The following is a 20,487-nucleotide window of genomic DNA, read 5'->3' as shown; positions in this document are numbered from 1 at the left end:
TGGGCGTGGCACTAACTGTCCTGGGCTTTGTTCCTGTGGGTAAATACTTCCTGCCAAGAAACAGCACACACACACACACACACACACACACACACACACACACAGAGCAAACGTCAGGGTCTCGGTGTGACACCGTTTCCCCTCTTTTCTCTGACCACCACAAAGCTGTTTCAAATGTTCATTTCAAATGAAGATATTCCACGTTTCCTTCCTTTCCATATAAAGCGAAGCATCATTTCATAATGCAGAATATATTCAGCTCTAGTAACCTCGCTGAAAGACCATCTCGTACCAAATAATAACAAACTGTGAATGAATTTACTGTGATCGTGTGGTTTTAAAGGCTCAGCATTAATGGAGCAATGCTAACGTCAGCTAAATGCTAACTAATGTCACAGTGAGTCAAGTGGAGAAGAGTCACAAAGACAGTAACTCAATGAGTTATAAAGCAGAATTTACCTTTGCTAACATTAGCCACCATCAGCTACCATAAGGCTGAATGTTTTGAACTGAGCGACAGACAAATGACCTTTGAACCCCTGACTGCTTTAAGTTGTTCTGGCCTGTTGTGGCTCAGCGTCCTCGCATCGCTCCCTGCAGCACACTCATCTTCTGATTCATAGTTTTATCTCTCAGTGACTCACTTGAATCCAGATTGAAGTGCTCAGCAGAAAGCTGGGTTTGCTCTCAGTGGGCTGATGGGGGGCAGGAGGGGTGCACCGGTGACTTGACTGAGGAGGAGGAGGAGGAGGAGGAGGAAGAGGCTGACTGGTGCTGGACAGTCAGGGAGGAGTCAAAGGCAGGGTGGGCTTGGCTGAGGAGGAGTGGATGAGGTGGGAGGGTGGAGGCCAGCGGAGGAGTGAGAGGCCTACCAGGAGGTGCCTGTGTGGAGGGTACGACCTCAGACCGGTTCAGGCCTGCGGAGCCGGCCGAGCCGACTCTCTGCGGGCGCTGCTTCTTCTGATTAAAGTGCGTTTTAATAATGATGTAAGATCGATGAATTGATTTTATATTTAGATATACTGATGACCTTCTTGTATCATTCAAGTTCCTGACTGAGTTCAGGTTTAGTCAACAGAAGCACTGTGTTTAAGATGAGGGAAAATCTTGACTTCACTTAAAAGTTAATGAAAAATCTTAAGTGTCAAGTCACTGCATTAAAACAGACGCTGATCTATCCTGAACATGAACAACATGAACTTTATTACTGTAAAAATAACGATCAAAGCCTCTTTAAAGCTGTTATTTGAAACAGGAGCAGCTTCAGTCCAAAGGTCTCCTCCCCCCACATCATGGCTCACTCAGCGACTCCTCTCGTTTGTTGTAAAAGATGAGTTGGACCTCATGTGAAGGCCTCTCCGCTGCAGATTACAGCGAGGATTAAATGTCCGAGGCTGCTGAAGCACTGAGCAAACACGACCGAGTGTGAGTCCTTAAAATGTCACTGTTGAAAGAGCTCTTTTACGTTCGGTCCTGGCTCTGCTGGAGAGTCTGAGGTGGTCTGTGGTGCATCAGGGTCCAGGCAAAACCAGCCTGTATTTGTATTTGGCTTCAAATATTTAAACTTGCTGAGGCCGCGTTTGGTTTATTAAACAGCATTAAAACATAAAAGTACTGAGAAGTAGTTACAAGAGAGATGAGAAAAAGTGACCACATCTCAATACTGACTGATTTTAAGAGATTTAATGACAAACAAATGTGTTAATACATTTAATTAACTGAATTAGACTTTCTTTAAAAACTGAACTCAAATTTGTATTTTCATTAAGCAGTAATTTACTCACTATGGACCCATAATACTCACTGAATCTATATTATGTGTGCATCAAATGAGCATTTTTCAGCTGTAAGAAACATTAAATAAGAGTTTCAAAATGATTATAAAGGATTTCTGTTTGTGCTGCAAACATAAAGTTATTCCACACTTAACTGAGAGAGATTTCCGATATCTTCACCGTGAACGAGCCTGCGTTCACCAGCAGCTCTGCAGCTCAGAAATGCTTCATCTTTCCGCTCCGCTCTGCCAGAAAAGGTGTGAACTGTTGTGATTTGACGTGATTTTACGATGCGGATCACCTGCTCCATCAACCTCCACTGCTCACATGAGCTTTCCCCAAAGAACAGAAAGAAACCGAGTTTGAGTTTCTGTGTCTGAGATCAGGAGCGATGCAGTGTGGCGAACACACACACACACACACACACACACACACACACACACACACACACACACACACACATACACACACACACACACACACACACACACACACACACACACACACACGCTGGCTGTCTGTCTGGAGGGGATTTAGCTCACATGACCACCCTGATGCGGCTCTATCTGACCGGACTAAAGGGCCAAGTAAATTTATGTGACCGAGCTAAAGGGCCAACAGATTGGCCGTCTCATCGTGTGAGTGTGTGTGTGTGAGTGTGAGTGTGAGAGTGTGTGAGACGATCAGCTGCTGCTCTTCTTCACTGATGTTTTGCTCTGTAACACGACGAGCTGCTCGTTGGATTTCAAACACACTCCTGTGTTTGTTTCTTGGAGCTGATCGTTTCAGCGCTGATTCGTCCGACTGACTTTGAGTCAAATGATTTTACATTTTAAGATCATTTTGTGCTTTTGCAAAAGGATGTGAGTCTGTCTGAGATGAAGATGTTAAATCAAACATGATCGGCCAGCTTTTCCACCTCAGACAGAAGAGTTTGGTGGCAGGTTTTAGAGATGTTGGCTGTGGTGAAACCTGCTGACGGTGAGGTCTGCGGACAGTCACCTGGACAAGTTTTCAGTCACTTTCATGTGCGAAGAGCAGCACGAGCAGAAGTCAGCTGGGGTGGAAGCAGAAATCTCAGGAAACCTCAGCAGATAAAACCTCCATCGACTGTTCGGTTTGTCCAAAACCAAATCAAATCCAAAAGTGAGACCAAGTTCTGACAAAAATGAGCGTTCAGGCGAGCAAATCTGCAGCCTGCTGTGATATTATTTCTATATCACATCATCTCATTACACAATAATGTATGGTCCAGTTGTGCTTGTTCCTGTGATGATCTAACCGCCTCCCGCTGTGATTGGACCAGCGTGGCCTTTCCACAGCAGCAGTCAAAGGGTTGAGGAAATATTTCTGATCACGCAACAGTAAACCCTCCAACAGCGAAGGCCTCAATTAAAGAACGAGTTCAAAGACTATGAGAGGCGGTTTAGGACAGCAGTATAGGCGGGACAGGTAGCATATATAATCCTGGATAATTCAAAGGCTGCAGGTTCACCTCCCGGAGCTTTGGTCTGGACTCTTTGTCATGTTGTTTCTAACTAAGAGAGTCAAAATCCTTAAAGGCCTCGAGTGTGTCGAGTCTACAGTGAGTCTGTAAAGTTTACGTTCTTTTTTTGTTTTTTTTCCCTGAAATTGTGCAGTTGCTCACAATCATCTGAGCAGACAACATGCAAATCAGCCTGTTTACATGGACTCGTGAGATGATGATGGTGTGACAGCTGATTTTGTCCCATTCAACACGATGCTGCTTCTCTGCACACCTGGACAGTGTTGGCTTGAGGTACGTTCAGCAACCTGAACCTGAACTTTCTGTTCTGCAGTCTTTAGAGGTTACACGTGCAGGGAGACGTTCTGTCGATGCACTAATGTTTGTCGTGTTTCGCAGAAGTTTAAAGCAGGATATGCAGCTGGACTGAAGAACACATACTCTATATGCAGGTGCATACGTATAGACGGGTCTGTGTTGGCAACGATTCAAAGCTTAATAAGAGCATCAGGAGTGACACCTTCATCTGTGCTGAGATCATAAAGAAATGAAAACCAAGCGCTCGTGGAGACAGATGGCATTTCAGCTGATGAGAGCACAGCGACAGAAGATCTCTGACAGACTGCCAGAAAAACCTCATCTGCTCTGAGCTGCCTGTAAACTAAATAACTGAAAGGTCAGAATCGCAGAAATGTTAAATTGTTCGCTTGAATGTTCATGTGTGTAACTGCAGCCTCCAAACCGATGGCCGCCTTGAATCAGCTCCTTTTAAACAGTCCAGAGGGATTTTTTGCAGAGTTGTTGTATTAAACTGGACTTCAAAACATTTTTTCTGTTTCTTTTTTTAATCAGCATTACCGGCCGTCACTGCAGAGACTTTCAACAAATCAGCGCTTTGGTGAGCCTCCTCAGCTCTGATGGTGAGTGAAAAGGTCAAATTCATCTGGTGAGACACTGAAAAGCCTTTAGTTGAGTGAGGGGAAAACAGAGAGCTGTATGAGAAAGGCGCTGAGGCCGGATGAAGGCAACGACTGATGAAGCAGAGAAATGAAGTGGGTGAGGATGTTATGGGTCAAAGGCTGGTTCCACCCTAACAAATGAATTTCTTTTTTTTTCCTCTTCTTAAACCTGATGTCGAACCTGCAAACACAGGTGAAAGTTACCGAGAAGAACGGAGAGCCGAACCGTCAGCTTTCTTCCTGGACTTCCTCTGGCGGGAGAACGGAGCTGCCCACCCTGGGAAACCGGCCACAACGCCACTCAAGCTTTTTGGTTCCGCCTCCCCGCTCCCCAAGACCCCCATCTCACAGTGCCTGTGAAATTAATTACTTTGGGTCTAAACCCGCAACATTGCAATATTATTTGCTTATTAAAAATAATAATAACAAAAAAATAAAGTGCTCCCAAATAATTACAGTAATAACATGTAAATAATACTTTTACACAAAAGTGATTGCACCTTTTGAGTGTATCACATGGACAGAGTGGGGGTCAAACTGGACCTTCTCATTTTAAGCTGGAATCCTTTAAAGCTGCACCAGTCAGTATATTTGTATGTGAAAATCCACAATCAGCCGACTCTCCAGGCAGCTCTTCACCATCTTTCAGCTCATTGTTTTGGCTTTACAGTCCTCAAATTGACTGTTTAGGTTCAGGCTCGCCGCTCTCATCAGGCAGAAAAAATCAGCCTGATGAATCCACTGCAGGTGAACTTAGTGAAGCATTTAGCAGCTAAAGGAGACGACTTCATAAGGTGGTAAAACACCTTTAAATCCCTTTTAGATCCCATCTCTGTTCATAGTATGGCCTATTTGATAACATATGGCAAAAACATACAAAAAATCAATTTCTTTGTGTTCTTATATCAAAATCCAACCATGTTTTCTTCATGTGTGCTCACATAAGCTTGAACCACCCAGGTCCAACCAATAATTTCATGACATGCTAAGCTAAGATTCACTGGTAACAGCTGGGTCTGTCGGTGTGTGTTCAGGTGTTCACCACCTGAGACCTGACTCTGACCAAACGTCATCTGGACCTGAAAGTTTCTCTGTGTGGATCTTTACGTGATTATGAAACCTTTCATGAGGCAGTCACAGTGAAGACAACGTGAGCTGCTTTGAAGGCTTCATTCTGTCCTCTTAATTTTTAATTTGCAGAAGTGCATTAACTGTCACACGATGTTATTCTTGGCACGACCACCAGGCGGCACTAAAGTGACGTTTTCACATTCGGCACATAGTGGCTCCCGCAGAAATGACTCTGTAAAGGTTTTTTGGTGCTGATTTAGATGATGTGACTGCTCCATCACTCTCCTTTTTAAAGTTTTACCTTAATAACACATAGTGAACAACGACAGATAATTTGGTTATCATCCCAGAGTGGATCATCCACTGCGGTGCTCAGTGCTTGTTTAATATGTTGATGGCTGACAGTTAGAAAAAGTAAAAGACTTTAGATATGAAAAGCATCTCATATGTGTCTGTAGATCAGAATCAGAATCCGCTTTTTGACATATTATCTGTATACATACGAAGAATCTGACTCTGCTGAATCATGTATAAATCCCTTCTCAGGCTTAGTTAACAATATATCACACTCAGCTGTTCACTGTGGAGCTGCAGCAAATCATCTTCTCTGCTTTGCATGAATTTTGCTTCATTCTCAGGACCAGTGAATGATTGTGGTGTCAGTTCGTTCAGTATTTAGTCGGTTAAACAGACCAACAAGTCAGTATCCTAAAGATTTGGTGAATTCCTTCAAGCTTGGCAGGAGACAGAATGTCAGCAGATCCTCTGTCTCAATAAATGGAGCCACGTATAGAAGAAGTCCAGTTTGTTTTCTTTGGCTTTGCAGATGCTCTCCCTGCAGATATGAGCAGAAACTGTGGGAGACCGAGCTGCCGACAATGCAACAAGTGTCCTCGACGGACAAACAGGACCAGAGGATGTTATATAAGGCACTCAGAGTCGCATACCAAAGCGGTCGCACATGAGCAGGACGTATAGTTTCTGCCAACATCGGCCTCTCAGGAAGCCAGCAAAGCCAAAAGGCCCACTGAGTGAGTTCTGATTAAAACATGTTCACAAATGTAACTGGACTCACATGAAAGACACGTGTATTTCCCTTTTGTCTCAGCTGAACATAAATGAAAATATTGGTCTGTTTTAGACAGATAGATAGTTTTCTAGTCTAACTTTCAGTCCATTAAAGATTAAAGAGCCTGACATTTTTAAAGTGGGCTTGTCGGAAGGTCTAAATCTTGTGTCTTTAATTCTTGTTCTTCTTGTTCAGCTGCCTGTAGTCTTCATCAGGACTGCTTGTCAGGTGGTGTGATGGCCTCAGAAACCTTCTCCCCTCACACATTTTCTTGGTGTCGGAGTCTCGGCGCCTTTCAGAAACTAAGAATCGGACATTGCACTCCACACACGTGAACAAAGGAGTGCAACACTGAATGTCTGGACATGTGATCAGTCCAGACTTTCATCGACTGCTTTGATGGTGTGTCACCTTTTCCAAAACCAGTACGACCAAAGAGACCAGTTATCAGTCTGGAAGTCAGGGGCCTCCACGGGACTGCATAGACATTTTATTTTGTAAACTGTCCACCTCAGTGAACATGCAGAGATAATCTCTCATTATCTCATCGTTTTAGCAGCAAATGAGACAAATGCGACATTTAGTGGATATTTTGAAGGGACCCTCAGGGTCAACCTTTAGGACCCTTGGGTGTCCCTGTCCTCTGATCACACGTCCAGAAGTGAACCGTTCAGCCTTTATTCTCAGTAATGTGGCGCCCTCTGCTGTCCTCAAACTAACATTTCTCTCCGCTGTGTTTTCACTGCTGTTCGCTCACTCAGACATATTTTGTGCCTCATACTCCATTCAGTGGCCACTTTATTAGGTACACCTGTACATTTAAATGGAGGATTTTTCTTACACGGTCCTAGAAGTTTTAAAGTCATAACTGCTGGTGTCAGTCGATGCCACAGCGGGCCTGGACAGCTGACACCTGAGCAGCTGGTGGTTGTCCTGCTGTGTGGATGGATGTGTCCATGTACCTGATCACACCAAGGAGCCGCTTGAACTGCGAAACGTTTTGAGCTTGTGGGAAATTTTCTATGCCAGCCGCTTTCTCTGGGTCAGATCTCAAAAATCAAAGTCTCTCTGCTCATCAAGGAACCTTTCAGAGAAGAGCCTCAGCTTAGAAACAGATCACATTTCCAGTCACATCAGAGGGTTTTGTTTCTGCTGAAGCTCAGCTCAGGTTTATGTGTCACTGAGCAGTGGACATAAGGTGCTATTTTTCATACACATCTTTAAAATTAGTTTGAAGATAGAGTGTTCAGATTATGCATTTTGACACATAACTTCAGCTGGTTTGTGTAGACCTCACGAGTCATAGTGAGTGCACGTGGGGATGACGCTTTTATTCTGAAGGATTTATGACGGAAATGCTGGGCTAGCTGCAGCTTGTGGAAGCCGGGAAATCGAAACTGTTGGTGGTGAGTGAAGGTCCCTTATAGGTGTGGGGATGATCACAGGTGAGTCAGGTAACACCAACCATGGAGCGTCTCTCCCTCGCGTGCCTTTGTCTCCTCACCTGGTCCGGAATGACGTCTGCTGGTGGAAAAGGTAAGAACGCTGAAGAGTCAAGTGTGTTGATTACAGCGTCCTTCTGATCAGTTTGATAGATCTACCTGTCCTGTGTGGAACTTGTCATTATATTGTTGGTTTGTTATTTTCAGTGTCAGTAAAACTTTTGTTTTGCTTCATTGAACTCCTTCACAAACTTTCCAGGTCACCTTCAAACTGTAGTAGAACCACCCGAGGAGCTTTTTATTCGGTATATTTTTCATTTATTGATCTGAATGAAAACCAGAGAAAGTTAAGTTTCATTTTTCTGTCAGTCCCGCTTCTCCTCTCCCCTCCACCCACACACACCAGCATCCGTGTGTGTGGTAATCTTTCTCTGGATTAAACACACCAAACAATAAACTGTGAAACAGCTGAAAACGTCCCTGCTCGACTCTTCAGATGATTGACCTCATTATTTTTGTGACTTCAGTGACTTCAGGTGAACAGTTTCATCTGAGCTCAGATTAGTTGAATAGTAATGAATATTTAATGTCGTGTTTTGGAAGCGCCACGATCATGAGATGAAGCTCCGGGGAATGATTGGGCAATGAATGAGATCATAACTGAACCTGGCCAGGTGAGGATATTATGAGGATGAGGGATGTCCACCTCTGCACTGCACTGTATGTGTGCTCCTGCCATGATGTGAACTGTAAATGGTCTTTTTCTGTGGAGGTGAATTACCAAATTACAAGAGGAAAAAGAAGATTTTATTATTATTAGTAGTAGTAGTAGCAGTATCATTTAATTTGAAGTGTTCAGGGCACTTTCTGCATCTTTTCCCTCAACACAAAAACACCCCGGTGTTGCATTTGTAGTGCTGAAGCGTTTCTTATCGAGCTCTCACTGATAACATGTTCACAGATGCACCTCCAAAACCTCGTATCACAGTACTCGAGGAAATAGAGGATGGGGTGCTGCTGCAGTGTGAGATTGAAGGTGCTTCTCCAAAGCCCAAAGTGGAGTGGTGGGACAGCGATGGAGACGTCCTTCCTGACGTGGAGTACCATGTCACAGAGAGAGGAGGCAGCTACCACATGACTCTGAAAGCTTTAGTGACACAGACCAGCTTCTACCGCTGTGTGGCCATAGACGAAAACAGCCGGCAGATGACTTTTGATGTCAAAGTTGTTTTGATCGGAGGTGAGATTCCTGCCCATGTGTTGTTTTGTTGTTACCTGGTGTCTGTTTAGTCTATCAATCTGCTGAGACCTGCAGTTTCACTCTTACATGAGCTTTTTTCTGTTTTTCAGGGAGACACCTGGAAAAATTGAGCAGTTATGATCCTCTACCAAATGTGATCATAATTGGACTGATGGTTCTAGCAGTTTTGGCTGTTGCACTTGCAGTTGGGGTTTTAGTTTATAAGTGCATCAAAAAATGGAAGAGAGGTAAGTTTGAATAATCATTACATCAACAGAACAGACACTCTGTGAGTCTTGATAGTTGTTTCTGTCTTCTCAGATATGAAGACGTGTTGGAATTTAGATTTATACAAAAGCCACTGAGACTACATTTATATAAAAGATAAGCTTCTCATGATGAATAAATAAAATAAACATTTAGTAAAGTTGTGAAAATATTACTGTAGCTGTTAATTATGTTCCTTCTTATGTGAAACGTTTCCTCCAGCGCACGAGGCGATTCATAAATACCAAAAGGAAGTTGTTGTTTTTTTCAGCGATAACGAAAATAACCAAAAATCATAGACTAACACGTTCCTCTGAGAGGTCCCTGAACGCAACACACGTGTTGCAGCTGATCAGTACATCATGGTGGAGTGTAAAAGCTCCAGCAGCTTCTCAGCTCTCTGCTTTCAAATGTGAAATCATGTGAAGTGAAATTAAAGCTGTGGCCACAGGAGGGAGGAAACGCTGCATGCTCGACCTGCAGGAACAAAAGCTGCTCTGACACCTGAACGCACCGCTGAGAGGAAAACTCCTTCAGCCGTTTGTCAGGACACGAAAAGCCGACAGAACTGAACATATTTGCTATTTAATGTGAAACAGGCTGCGAGTAGCATCATCATCATCATCGTTGTCATCATCATCATCATCATCATCATCATCATCATCGTTGTCGTCATCAGATGCTTCACCAAACAGAAGCGGCTTGTGTGATGTGTGTGTTCATTAGTTTAGTTTGGCCAGGGGTGCGGCCAACTGCAGGTAAGGGGGGCCAAGGCCACCCTGACTGAGCTGCTGACCCCCAAAGTGCCCAAAAAGTGGTCAGTTGAATTTAAACTCTGAACTCTAACTGACAAGTAGACGTCACAGCACGAGTCAGGCCAGTCAGGCTGCTCACAAATGTATTTCCAACAGACATAACAGACAAATAAGAATAAATGTGATCATGTGATTTTCTGTTGTTTCGTCCAGATCCGACTCTGGAGCCGAGGGAACATGTGCAGCTTAATAATCAGGAAACGCACGGCGGCTGAAGTGTGTGTGGGTGTGTATTCACACTTACACCGTGTGATCATGCAACAGCCAACCAGGAAACGTCTCCAAAGCTTCAACGCGTCTCTCACAAAGCAAAGCTGAACACACACGTTACCACGCTCATGTTTACTGTGGGGTTTTTGTATTGAATTGCAGCATATTGTATGTAAAATAGGGGTCATGTGGGTCATGTTCATTTTTGTGCCTTTTCTCAGATTATATTTTCATGTGTAAAGTAGAAACAAGCAGTCGTAGCTGAATAAGTTTCAATGGAAGTGAATGTCATCTAAATTTTGATGTTCAGGTCGTGTTTCTTAAAAGCCAGACGTGGAGATGTTTACGTGTTATTTTGGGTGCTATTAGACTTCTTTGCTCATCACAATCCTTTAGTGCTTTTTGTGTTTTAAAGTAAAACTTTTTTACGTTTACTGACTGTTAATCAGAGCATTTCACACGTTCTTACTGAGGTGGTGACGTTTGCTCGCACTCTTAATGTTCTGAAATGATACAAACGATGAATGAATACATTTAATGACCGAAATGATACATTTAGAACTTGTGTTCATGTTACAGAACGTTGTGTAGTGTTTAATAAAAGGTCACATAGCTGCTCTGAGACTGCTTTGGATACGTTTGTTCATTCTTCCATTCAGATATAAAGTGAAATAAGTAAAGTAAAAATAAATAAAGACTCCAGTTTGAGAACATTAGCTGCTGCTGCTGCTGCTGGTTCTGCTCTATCAGGATTATTTAAAAGTTGAATATTTAAAGTAGAAACAGAAACCAAAGTTTTTTCCTCTCAATCTGACCTCTGATCGTTATCTTTTCTCTGAAGTGAGGAGTTTGTTTCAGCCTCCATATTCAAAGTCTTTCCAGTGTCAAACCTGTAAAACCTGTTACAGTGACTCAGATCACACACGCACACACGCACACACACACACACACACACACACACACACACACACACACACACACACGCTTTCCCATCCAGCCTTGTTTTCCTGGCCGTTACTGTTTGGCACGGATCAGTGTCTGAACAGTAACATCTGGTTTATTTAACCCTCGCTGGGGAGAGTAAGGCCAGTGTTTACGTGATTCATCTGAACTCATTCTGAGATGTTTGTTTTTTTGGATGAATGAGATTAAATAGACAAAATTAGAAATCAGAGACGTAAATCGCTGAGTTTGCATATTTTGGGAGTTTGAGGGCAGATAACATCAGTTTGCTTAAAAACATCTTCACAGCTGATATTCAGTGCCAGTATTAAAAGAAAGAAAGAATTTAATCACGTTTTTTCCTTTGAAATATCAGCATGTATCATCATTCATTCATTCATTCATTCATTCATTCATTCATTCACTCTTGTTGATGAGCTTTAGTTTGTGGGCAAAGAAGAAAAGAAGAAGATTTGTTGTCCTTCTTGCCTTTTGTTGAGTTTTGTTTGACGTGAAAACAGAAAGAGTCAAAAGTGATCTCTCCTCATAATCTGGGAGGTGTCGCAGCTGAAGCTGGTTCTTCACTTTAGATCTGGTTTCATTATTGCACCTGCACCTCTTTTCTTTTCTCCAGCTGCTAACAGACACTTCCTTCTGTTTATCAGTTCGCTGAGCAGAAGGAGTCGCAGCTGAGCGGAAGCTTGTTTTATGTTGTTATCTTGTTTTATCATGAATCCACAACTCAACAGATTGATAATTGGATAAATATGTTTGTGCTTCTTATCTCAAGCACCTTCTTTGGAAGTACAGGTGAAAGTCTCTGCCTGTCCTGGACTTGGCTCATAACCTTTGATTTGGTGTTATTACTGTAACGTCAGTGTGTAAGTGTAATATTCCAGTACCACCATCCACTGCTGGATACTTCCTGTTTCAAAGCCCTGAGTAAATAAATGGACTCAGTACAGTATGTTCAGAGGTAGCTGCGTGTGTCTGATGCTTTAAAAGTTTACCGTAGCTCATATTCATCAGTACGCCACGTGTGAGTTTCTTTCCACATGAACATCGACTGACGGTTCAAACACCGACTGAATGACTTCAGAGCTGATATTTCAAGCAGTCAAAGTCTCACTGCTCATCAGAGAGGAAGAGCATCCGCTGCTGCTGCGTGAGCTTTTACTGTGAAGAAGAATCAGGCAGAGGTCTGCAAACAGGATGTGTGTGTGTGTGTGTGTGTGTGTGCGTGCTTGTGCGTGTGTGGGCGTCGTCTCCATCTTGCTCTTGGAGGGTGGCGCTCTGTTGTCACTGATGGTGGCATCGATTGTGAACTCTGCGTTCTTCTTCCTGATGAAGTGAAACTTTTGTGTTTCCGCCCCTGAAGCCTGAAGCAGAAGTCACGACTGCACTGAGCCCAGAGAGCGTCTGTGGTGATGTTTAGTCTCCACCCTTCATATACAGTCAGTCCTGTATGAACACTGACATGAGCTCACAGCGTGTTCATCAGTCTGTCTGTGTCTCTGTCTGTCTGACTGTCTTCATGTCTGCTTTCAGTGAACAGACACAAACAGAACAGAAACAAAGCACAGAGACACAGTGATGCAGGAGAGAGTGCAAAGAGTGCTGGACTAAATATCACACAGTAAACATGGAGTTAAATAGAGACAAATTGTTTTCTCACAGCGACTTTATTGAGAGGAAACAGAAATATCTCTCTGAAGTAAACGTGTTAATGATGAACTCCTCGCTCAGCCACAATAAACTTTTAGCTTCAGTGTTTGTGTGGTCAGTTCATCCCTCCACAGTCAGCGTGTCCCGGCTGGATTTCTTAATGTTGCTGCAGTTTGTCTGCTTGGGTTTGGGTGGAGGAGGTGGGTGGAGCAGGGCTTTATGTCTGTGGACAGGTGCTGCAGTGGAAGCAAATGAACGAGTGTCTCTGTGTGTGAGATCTGTTTCAACGTCTCTGTGAGTTTCACAGCCAGTTTTCTGGTAACGACAGTTTGTGGTGTTCAGGTGTCACAGCTGACTCAGGCAGGTGGAGGTGTGTCATGGTTTATTGATCACCGTGACAGAAAATATGACGATTACAAATCAGTTTGTGATCATATGCGTGTGTTCATTTCCCTCCTCCACACCAACATGTGAAGAGTTTGCAGTTTTTTGTCCGTCCTTCTCCTCTCTCTCCCACGCACGCTCATTTTTCCAGCCCAGTCATAAAACCTGTTTGTGTGGCTCTAATCTGGGTGAGGAGACGTTGTGTCATATGTGATAAAACCTGTCATACCAACAAAAACTTATCTGTGTTTGTCCTCATTATCTTTGCTGAACCCAGGAGACGATGTTCTGATGGCACTGAGGACCAGCACCAGCTGTCGTCCATGGAGTCAGTTCTAAAGTGGTGGACTTGGATCGGGGGGGGGCTAACCCACAGTGCAGACACACACCTACATCTAAGAAGCAGGTGACTGTCGAGACTGCAGGGGATTCTGGGACTGAAACAAACACGGACACCTAGGCTGGACTCATGAGGACATCTTACCTGATGAGGACGGAGGACACAAACAGAAAAAAGGGATTTGTTTCTAGTTCAGTGTTGAAGTCGGGTTGAATGTGTGTGAGAATAAATCTTTGGTGTCTTCAGCACACGTCTCGCCACTCGTCAGGGTGTGAGATGTTAGTGTTTGGCGCTGCTGAGTGTCTCAGATTTCCCAGCTGTTCCTCCATCGGTTAGAAAAGTCAAACTTTGCGACGTCTCCTGCAGACCAAAGTGGGTGCGTCGTGAAGACGCTCTCATCCTGCTGCCTGTTGAGAGGCGACTCGAGCCGAACTGCCTGTGTGGGATCCAAGATGCCTGAAAGCACCCGAGAGCTCCAGGAGCTCCAGACACAACAGGACGAGCCATTAAGCTGCTGTGTCAGCGGTGCGAGATGGGATCCACTTCCTGTCTCTTAGTGGACGTGGTCGCCTCTCCCTCCATCCACAGAGCAGACTTTTAACACCAACACATTACTGAAGGAATACTGCTTTGTTCATGTCAAACAGCACAACGTTACACACAGTCCAGTTCAATGTTTGCTCCTGCTTTTGCTGCTCGTCTTTAGCTTCATATTCTCGCTCCAGAATGTGTTGCTGAGGCAGAAACGGCTCTGAAAGTTAATTTTCTCCTGATTTGTTGGTCTGAAAAAATCCCATTTAGTGTCAGGAAGTTGGGAAAACGTGCGGCCTGTGAAGAATGGGTCCAATATTTACTTTGAGGGCTGTGGGGTGAAACGGTAGATCAGAAATCAGGATTCTCCATCAGCGTATTTGTGATATCTAGTTTATTAATTACAGGAAAGATCATTTCTTTTGGCTCTGCATCCCACTCATCTGCTGAACGTGCTGCAGGCCTTATTTCACTCTTTAATCTGAGAGATTTCATCCATTTGTTCTTCTGGGTGTCCAGTCTGTTGGTCCTCATTCACACGTTTTACGTTGCTTCCTTCACAACTTCTGTGTAGTGTGTATTTCCTGTGTGTAGTTCATTAATAAACCTTTCCGTCTAAAAGATGGTGATGATGTGAGACTAAATGAATTAATTGGCTCATGTTTCTGTCTTTCACGGGGTGCTGCACCGAGGTGAGCAGCTTTGTGCAGAACTGATGAGTCATCGTAAGCACGTGGCGGTGCGTTTTTATTCTGAAGAATTTGAGCCGGAAGTGCTGCACCTATTGCAGATAACGGATGCTGGGAAAGCGAAAGTGTTGGTGTTGAGCCAATCACACTTCAGTGCCTGAAGCTGCGTCTCACAGATATAAGCGCGCTGATGGTCTCAGGTGACATCCACAGCCATGGAGCGTCTCAGCCTCGCGTGCCTCTGCCTCCTCACCTGGTCCGGAATGACGTCTGCGGATGGAAACGGTAAGAAGACTGAAGCGTGAGTGAGTTTAATGTGAAGGGCTGAAGAATCAGGCTCTGACTTCAGAGCAGTCAAAGTCTCACTGCTCATCAGAGAGGAAGAGCATCCGCTGCTGCGTGAGCTTTTACTGTGAAGAAGAATCAGGCGGAGGTCTGCAAACAGGATGTTAACGGAGCTGCTGCGTACCTCAGTGGGTTGATAACACCTGCAGCTGTCCCTGAAGACCAGCACAGATCAAGATATTGATTGAATTGATTACAGCGACCGTCTGATCAGTTTCAGCTGTGTGATGGATCCGCTCAGTGTTTTTACATCGAGGTGGTTTATAACTTCAGATGTGACGTCATTGCTACTGCGTGCGTGCGTGCGTGCGTGCTCGTGTGCGTGCGTCTGTGCGTGTGTGGGCGTCGTCTCCATCTTGCTCTTGGGAGGGTGGCGCTCTGCTGTCACTGATGGTGGCATCGATTGTGAACTCTGCGTTCTTCTTCCTGATGAAGTGAAACTTTTGTGTTTCCGCCCCTGAAGCCTGAAGCAGAAGTCACGACTGCACGGAAACAGAAATATCTCTCTGAAGTAAACGTGTTAATGATGAACTCCTCGCTCAGCCACAATAAACTTTTAGCTTCAGTGTTTCTGTGGTCAGTTCATCCCTCCACAGTCAGCGTGTCCCGGCTGGATTTCTTAATGTTGCTGCAGTTTGTCTGCTTGGGTTTGGGTGGAGGAGGCGGGTGGAGCAGTTACAGCTGACTCGGGCAGGTGGAGGCGTGTCACATGTAGTTTATTGATCACAGTGAGAGAAAACATGAAGATCGGCATCAAATCGGTTTGTGTGTGTTTGTTTCCCTCCTTCACACACACACACGAGGTCTTTCTTTTTTCAGATTAGTTGAATTCGCCCTCTGTCACAGTGTTGGCCTGCAGCCCCCCCCCCCCCCCCCCCCCCCCCGCTGCTGAAGCCCCTGAGGAATGACTGCATTAGATGTTTGTCATGTTTTTACTTTATTTATTAAGCTGATCAATAAAAACCAGAGAAGTTTGACTGTTTTTAATTCCTTCCTCCTCTCGCTCTCACGCACGCTCATTTTTTCAGCCAAGTCTTAAAACCTGTTTGTGTGGCACTAATCTGGGTGAGGAGACGTTGATTGATATGTGATAAGATCTATCATACCAGCAAACTGTTTGTCTTCATGACTGCTGGAGAGCAGCTGCATTAACACACTGAAAACACAACGCTGACATGGCACAGTTTAAATTCTGGCCAGCATCTTAGTGCACAGTCCCAACATTAGCGTTTATCTGGAGGTGTGTCCAGGAGGTAAAAATCACGATGGGAATGTGTTCAGGTCGGATAGAGGAGCCACGTCATGTAGAGAGAAAAGTGCTCAGCATCAGATTTATTGGCCAAGTATCAGTTCACATACCAGGAATCTGTTCACACACAGACTTTCTGATTTACAATAACTGAAGGACGAAGAAGCTCCTGAAGGTGTTTTCTTTGAGAAACCTTCAGTCCAGCTGTTCTTCCAGCGTCACTGTGGGCGAAGTTCAGCCTGCCTTCAGCCACGTCTGTGTTCAGTCATCCAGGCTGTGTTCGTCTTTCATGTCATATAAAAATGGATGCCTGACTTTGTTAGATAAAGTCAAATTCAGCCATATATGAGCAACTATTGGACGTGTTGTCATGAAGTTCAGTCCAGACATTCGTGTCCTTCTCAGGATGAATTCTGGTCCCTTTGGTGATCCTCTGATATTCATCTCACACCATCGTCAGGTTTGTCCTGCACTTTGGTTTGTGACCAAACAGCTGCGGAACGAATGACAACTAATGATCAATTAGACTTTAGCATGCTAAATTAGCATTTTAGTCAGAATATTTCCTGATTTCTGCAATAATCTGAGAAACATGATTAAATACGTTTCTGTTGAAAAGGCAGAATTACTCTGCCATGTGCAGCCTTAATTGACTTTCTTTGAAAGGTGTGCAGTGTACACATCAGTGGGTGCTTTTCATTCGGTACATTGGTCTCCTCGTCTCCTCCACTCGCTTCCTCTCCTCGCGTCTTAGCTCCGCCCAGCGTGGACATGAAAGAGGGATGCAAGGAAGAGATGTGAGGACAGAGGAGACGAAATTCCCAAATGAAAAATCCTCGCTCCACAGTGTCAGTCCGAAGCGGTGTCAATTACTGATGACGTTTACCTGCTCCCGCCATGATTCAAACGTGTGCCACATACGACACGCCGCTTAAATAATAAAAGACTTCTGCATAGGCTACACCAGTGTATCCTCACTCTGGTCTCAGGTGGCAGGTGGGTGACAGGTGGGAAAAGTCAGCTGTATAGAGGGTGAAGAGGAACGGTGCTGGGGGGCACCCACACTAAAGAGGACAATCCCTGACACACAGTCCCGTGTCCTCACATACTGTGGGCGGTTGGAAAGGTAATCCACTATCCAGCATGTGAGGTGTTGGTCCACTCCTGAAAGCTCCAGCTTGTTCCTCAGGATGGCTGGCCTGATGGTGTTGAAAGCACTGCTGAGGTCCAAGAAAAGGACCCGAACAGAGCTCCCAGGTGACTCCAGGTGAGACAGGGCTCGATGGAGGAGGAAGATGAGGGCATCGTCCACTCCGATGCCAGGCTGGTACGCGAACTGCGGCGGGTCCATGGACGAGCTCACCAGGGGACGCAGGTGGGTAAGGACCAGCCGCTCCAGGGCCTTCATGAGGTGTGATGTTAGTGCCACCGGCCTGTAGCAGCTAGGGTCCTTGGGATGTGGGGTCTTTGGCACAGGTACCACGCAGGACGTCTTCCAGAGTCATGGCACCCTTCCCAGCCTCAGACTCAGCAGACTCAGGTTGAACAGATGTCCAATGGTCCTGCTCAGCTGGTCAGAGCAGGATCTGAGGAGTCTGGGACTGAGGCCGTCTGGTCCTGCAGCCTTGGACAAGTTGGAGCAGGGGAGCTGAGTGTCTTGTGAAGTGGATGGGGGGCTGAGGAACAGTGGGGGGTGGCGTTGGTGGCGGTGAACTGAATACTGGGGGGGGGGGGGGGCTGGGGGGAGTGTCAGTGGGGTACTTGGGTAGATTGCTGGCAGAACAAAGTAGGGCTGCTTCCTCAAACCTGCAGAAGTAGGTGTTCAGCTCATCTGCCCACTCTGAATCCCCAGCTGCCTGGGAGTTTGGCTTCTGGTGGCCTGAAATGGTTTTCAGGCCTCTCCAGACTCCCCTGGTGTTGTTCTCCTGCAGCTGTTCCTCCATTCTCCTCCTGTATCTGTCCTTCCCCTGTCTGTCTTCCCCTCCCTGATTTTCCTTCTGAGCTCCCTCTGAACAGTTTTCAGCTCCTCTTTGTTTCCTGACTTGAAGGCCCTCTTCTTCTCCTTTAAAAGAGCCTTAATGTCAGGATTAATCCAGGGTTTGTTGTTTGAGTGACACCGAACAGTCCTGGTGGGTACAGTGGTCTCCACACAAAAGTTTATGTAGTCTGTGATGCTGTCTGTCAAACTGTCGATGTCCTCCTCATGAGAGTCACTGACAACACGGTTGTCTCGAAGCAGTCCTTCAGAGCCTCTTCAGCCTCGTCAGACCACCTCTTCAAGCATGAGACATAACCAAAAGTAATATAATGAAAGAGAAATCTGCTCACTGAACTGCTCACATGCTGCTGTTTCAGTCATTGTGGTGGCATGAAGGTGTGTGATCTGACTTTCTTTCTAACCTGACTTTGAATGTGATCACACTGATCTGTGCATATTTTTGTCCTCCAGGACGAGTGGTCGTGAAAGAAGGGAGCGATGCTCTCTTACCATGTTCCCTCAGCACCGAGAGGAACATCATAGGAGAGCTCTTTGACTGGAAGAAGGATGGTCAGAGGGAGGTCTTCATGTATGAACCAGGAGTTCATTACAATAACGGACGTTCAGGTCAGGATGAGCAGTTCAAACCTCGAGTCTCACATTTTCAAGATGAGCTGAAGAACGGCAACGCCTCCATCATCATCAGGAACACCAAGGTGGCTGACAGTGGAAACTACACCTGTGTTTTTCCACATCTTCAGCCTCAGAGTCAGACGTTCCTCATCGAGCTTGTTGTTGGTGAGTGCTTCCATTAAACAGTTCAAGATGTCCTCTCATTGACTGGTGTGACTGGTTTAAGAGTCCCACATGGACTTTTGTCAAGCAGTCACAATAAACATGTGCAGAGATTTCCTCTGTGTCAGACGTGTCTGATATTTCAACACTTTATCCATTAATGTCACCTGCACAGTTAAACTTCAGCAGTCTGAATTTGTTCAGTAAACATGAAACAGACTTTTCTTTTTTCACAGTGTTACATGTCTGTTGATGTTTCACTCTAACATTTGTCTTGTTTTGCCTTTTAGGTCCTATCTTAAAAGACAGAAGAGAGGACGAAAAAGGTGAGTCCTGATTCTAATGACGCCACTGTCTATACCTCGTGTGTTGAGTTTGGCTCCACAGGTCTGAAATCATTGATAATCACTTGAAATCTGTATCATTTTAAGTCTGTAGGGTGATTAATTAACCTTTACTTTACCTCTATGTGAGAATGTATATGAACTGATTCACAAGTAGAGAGACAATAAACACAAAACATCACAGTATTGGAATTGTACTATGTATTTTTAAATTAGCCTTAAGACATATTATGTTCTAATGTTTTTCAAGTGTCTAGGGTTTAATGTTCATAATTCCAGGAAAAGGTAGTTAATGATCTTGCAATAATTTTTCTGGATCTCCTGCTCTATGAAAACATGGTGGATTTTATGTGGATTTTCCCCAGTATTTCGTAGTACAAAGTGAACGGTGCATTCTGGCCCAGCAGAGTTCGGACGAGTTACAGACTTTGCTCTGTGCAGCAACATTGCCACCTCAGCTCATTGTTATCATCCATCCATGCATTTTCTATACCGCGTATCCCTTTCGGGGTTGCGGGGGGTGCTGGAGCCTATCCCAGCCGTCAATGGGCGAGAGGCGGGGTACACCCTGGACTGGTCGCCAGTCGATCGCAGGGCACAAACACACAACCATTCACACTCACACCTAGGGGCAATTTTACAGTCACCAATTAACCTAATGAGCATGAGTGCCCGGAGAAAACCCACGCATGCACGGGAAGAACATGCAAACTTCACACATAAAGGCCTGACCCGGGAATCGAGCCGGTAACCTTGTTGCTGCTGCGCCACCGTGCAGTCCCCATTGTTATCATTAATAGTACTATTTTTACAGTTATTATTAATCCTAGTAGTTGTAGTAACAATACAACAGATTAGAAATACTCTCTTGCAAGTAAAAGTCCTGCATTC

The 20,487-nt window shown here is 44.9% G+C and overlaps 1 protein-coding gene across 2 annotated transcripts in view; it reads left to right on the top strand.

The window, feature by feature from the left end:
* The first annotated feature begins 14,910 nt into the window (after positions 1 to 14,910).
* LOC139350784 (butyrophilin subfamily 2 member A1-like) overlaps positions 14,911 to 20,487 on the top strand; it is a 32,703-nt gene continuing 27,126 nt past the window's right edge. Inside the window, exons 1-2 of one of the 2 annotated variants that reach the window (XM_070992387.1) lie at positions 14,911 to 15,170; positions 18,929 to 19,255. In XM_070992387.1, coding sequence (XP_070848488.1) covers positions 15,101 to 15,170; positions 18,929 to 19,255 — 397 coding nt within the window. In that variant the 5' untranslated portion in view covers positions 14,911 to 15,100. The remainder of the gene's footprint in view (positions 15,171 to 18,928; positions 19,256 to 20,487) is intronic. The other variant, XM_070992395.1, reaches the window with a different exon arrangement.

Source organism: Chaetodon trifascialis, chromosome 3 (assembly GCF_039877785.1).
Source record: "Chaetodon trifascialis isolate fChaTrf1 chromosome 3, fChaTrf1.hap1, whole genome shotgun sequence".
NCBI lineage: Eukaryota > Metazoa > Chordata > Actinopteri > Chaetodontiformes > Chaetodontidae > Chaetodon > Chaetodon trifascialis.
This window is presented reverse-complemented; position numbering and strand designations above follow the sequence as displayed.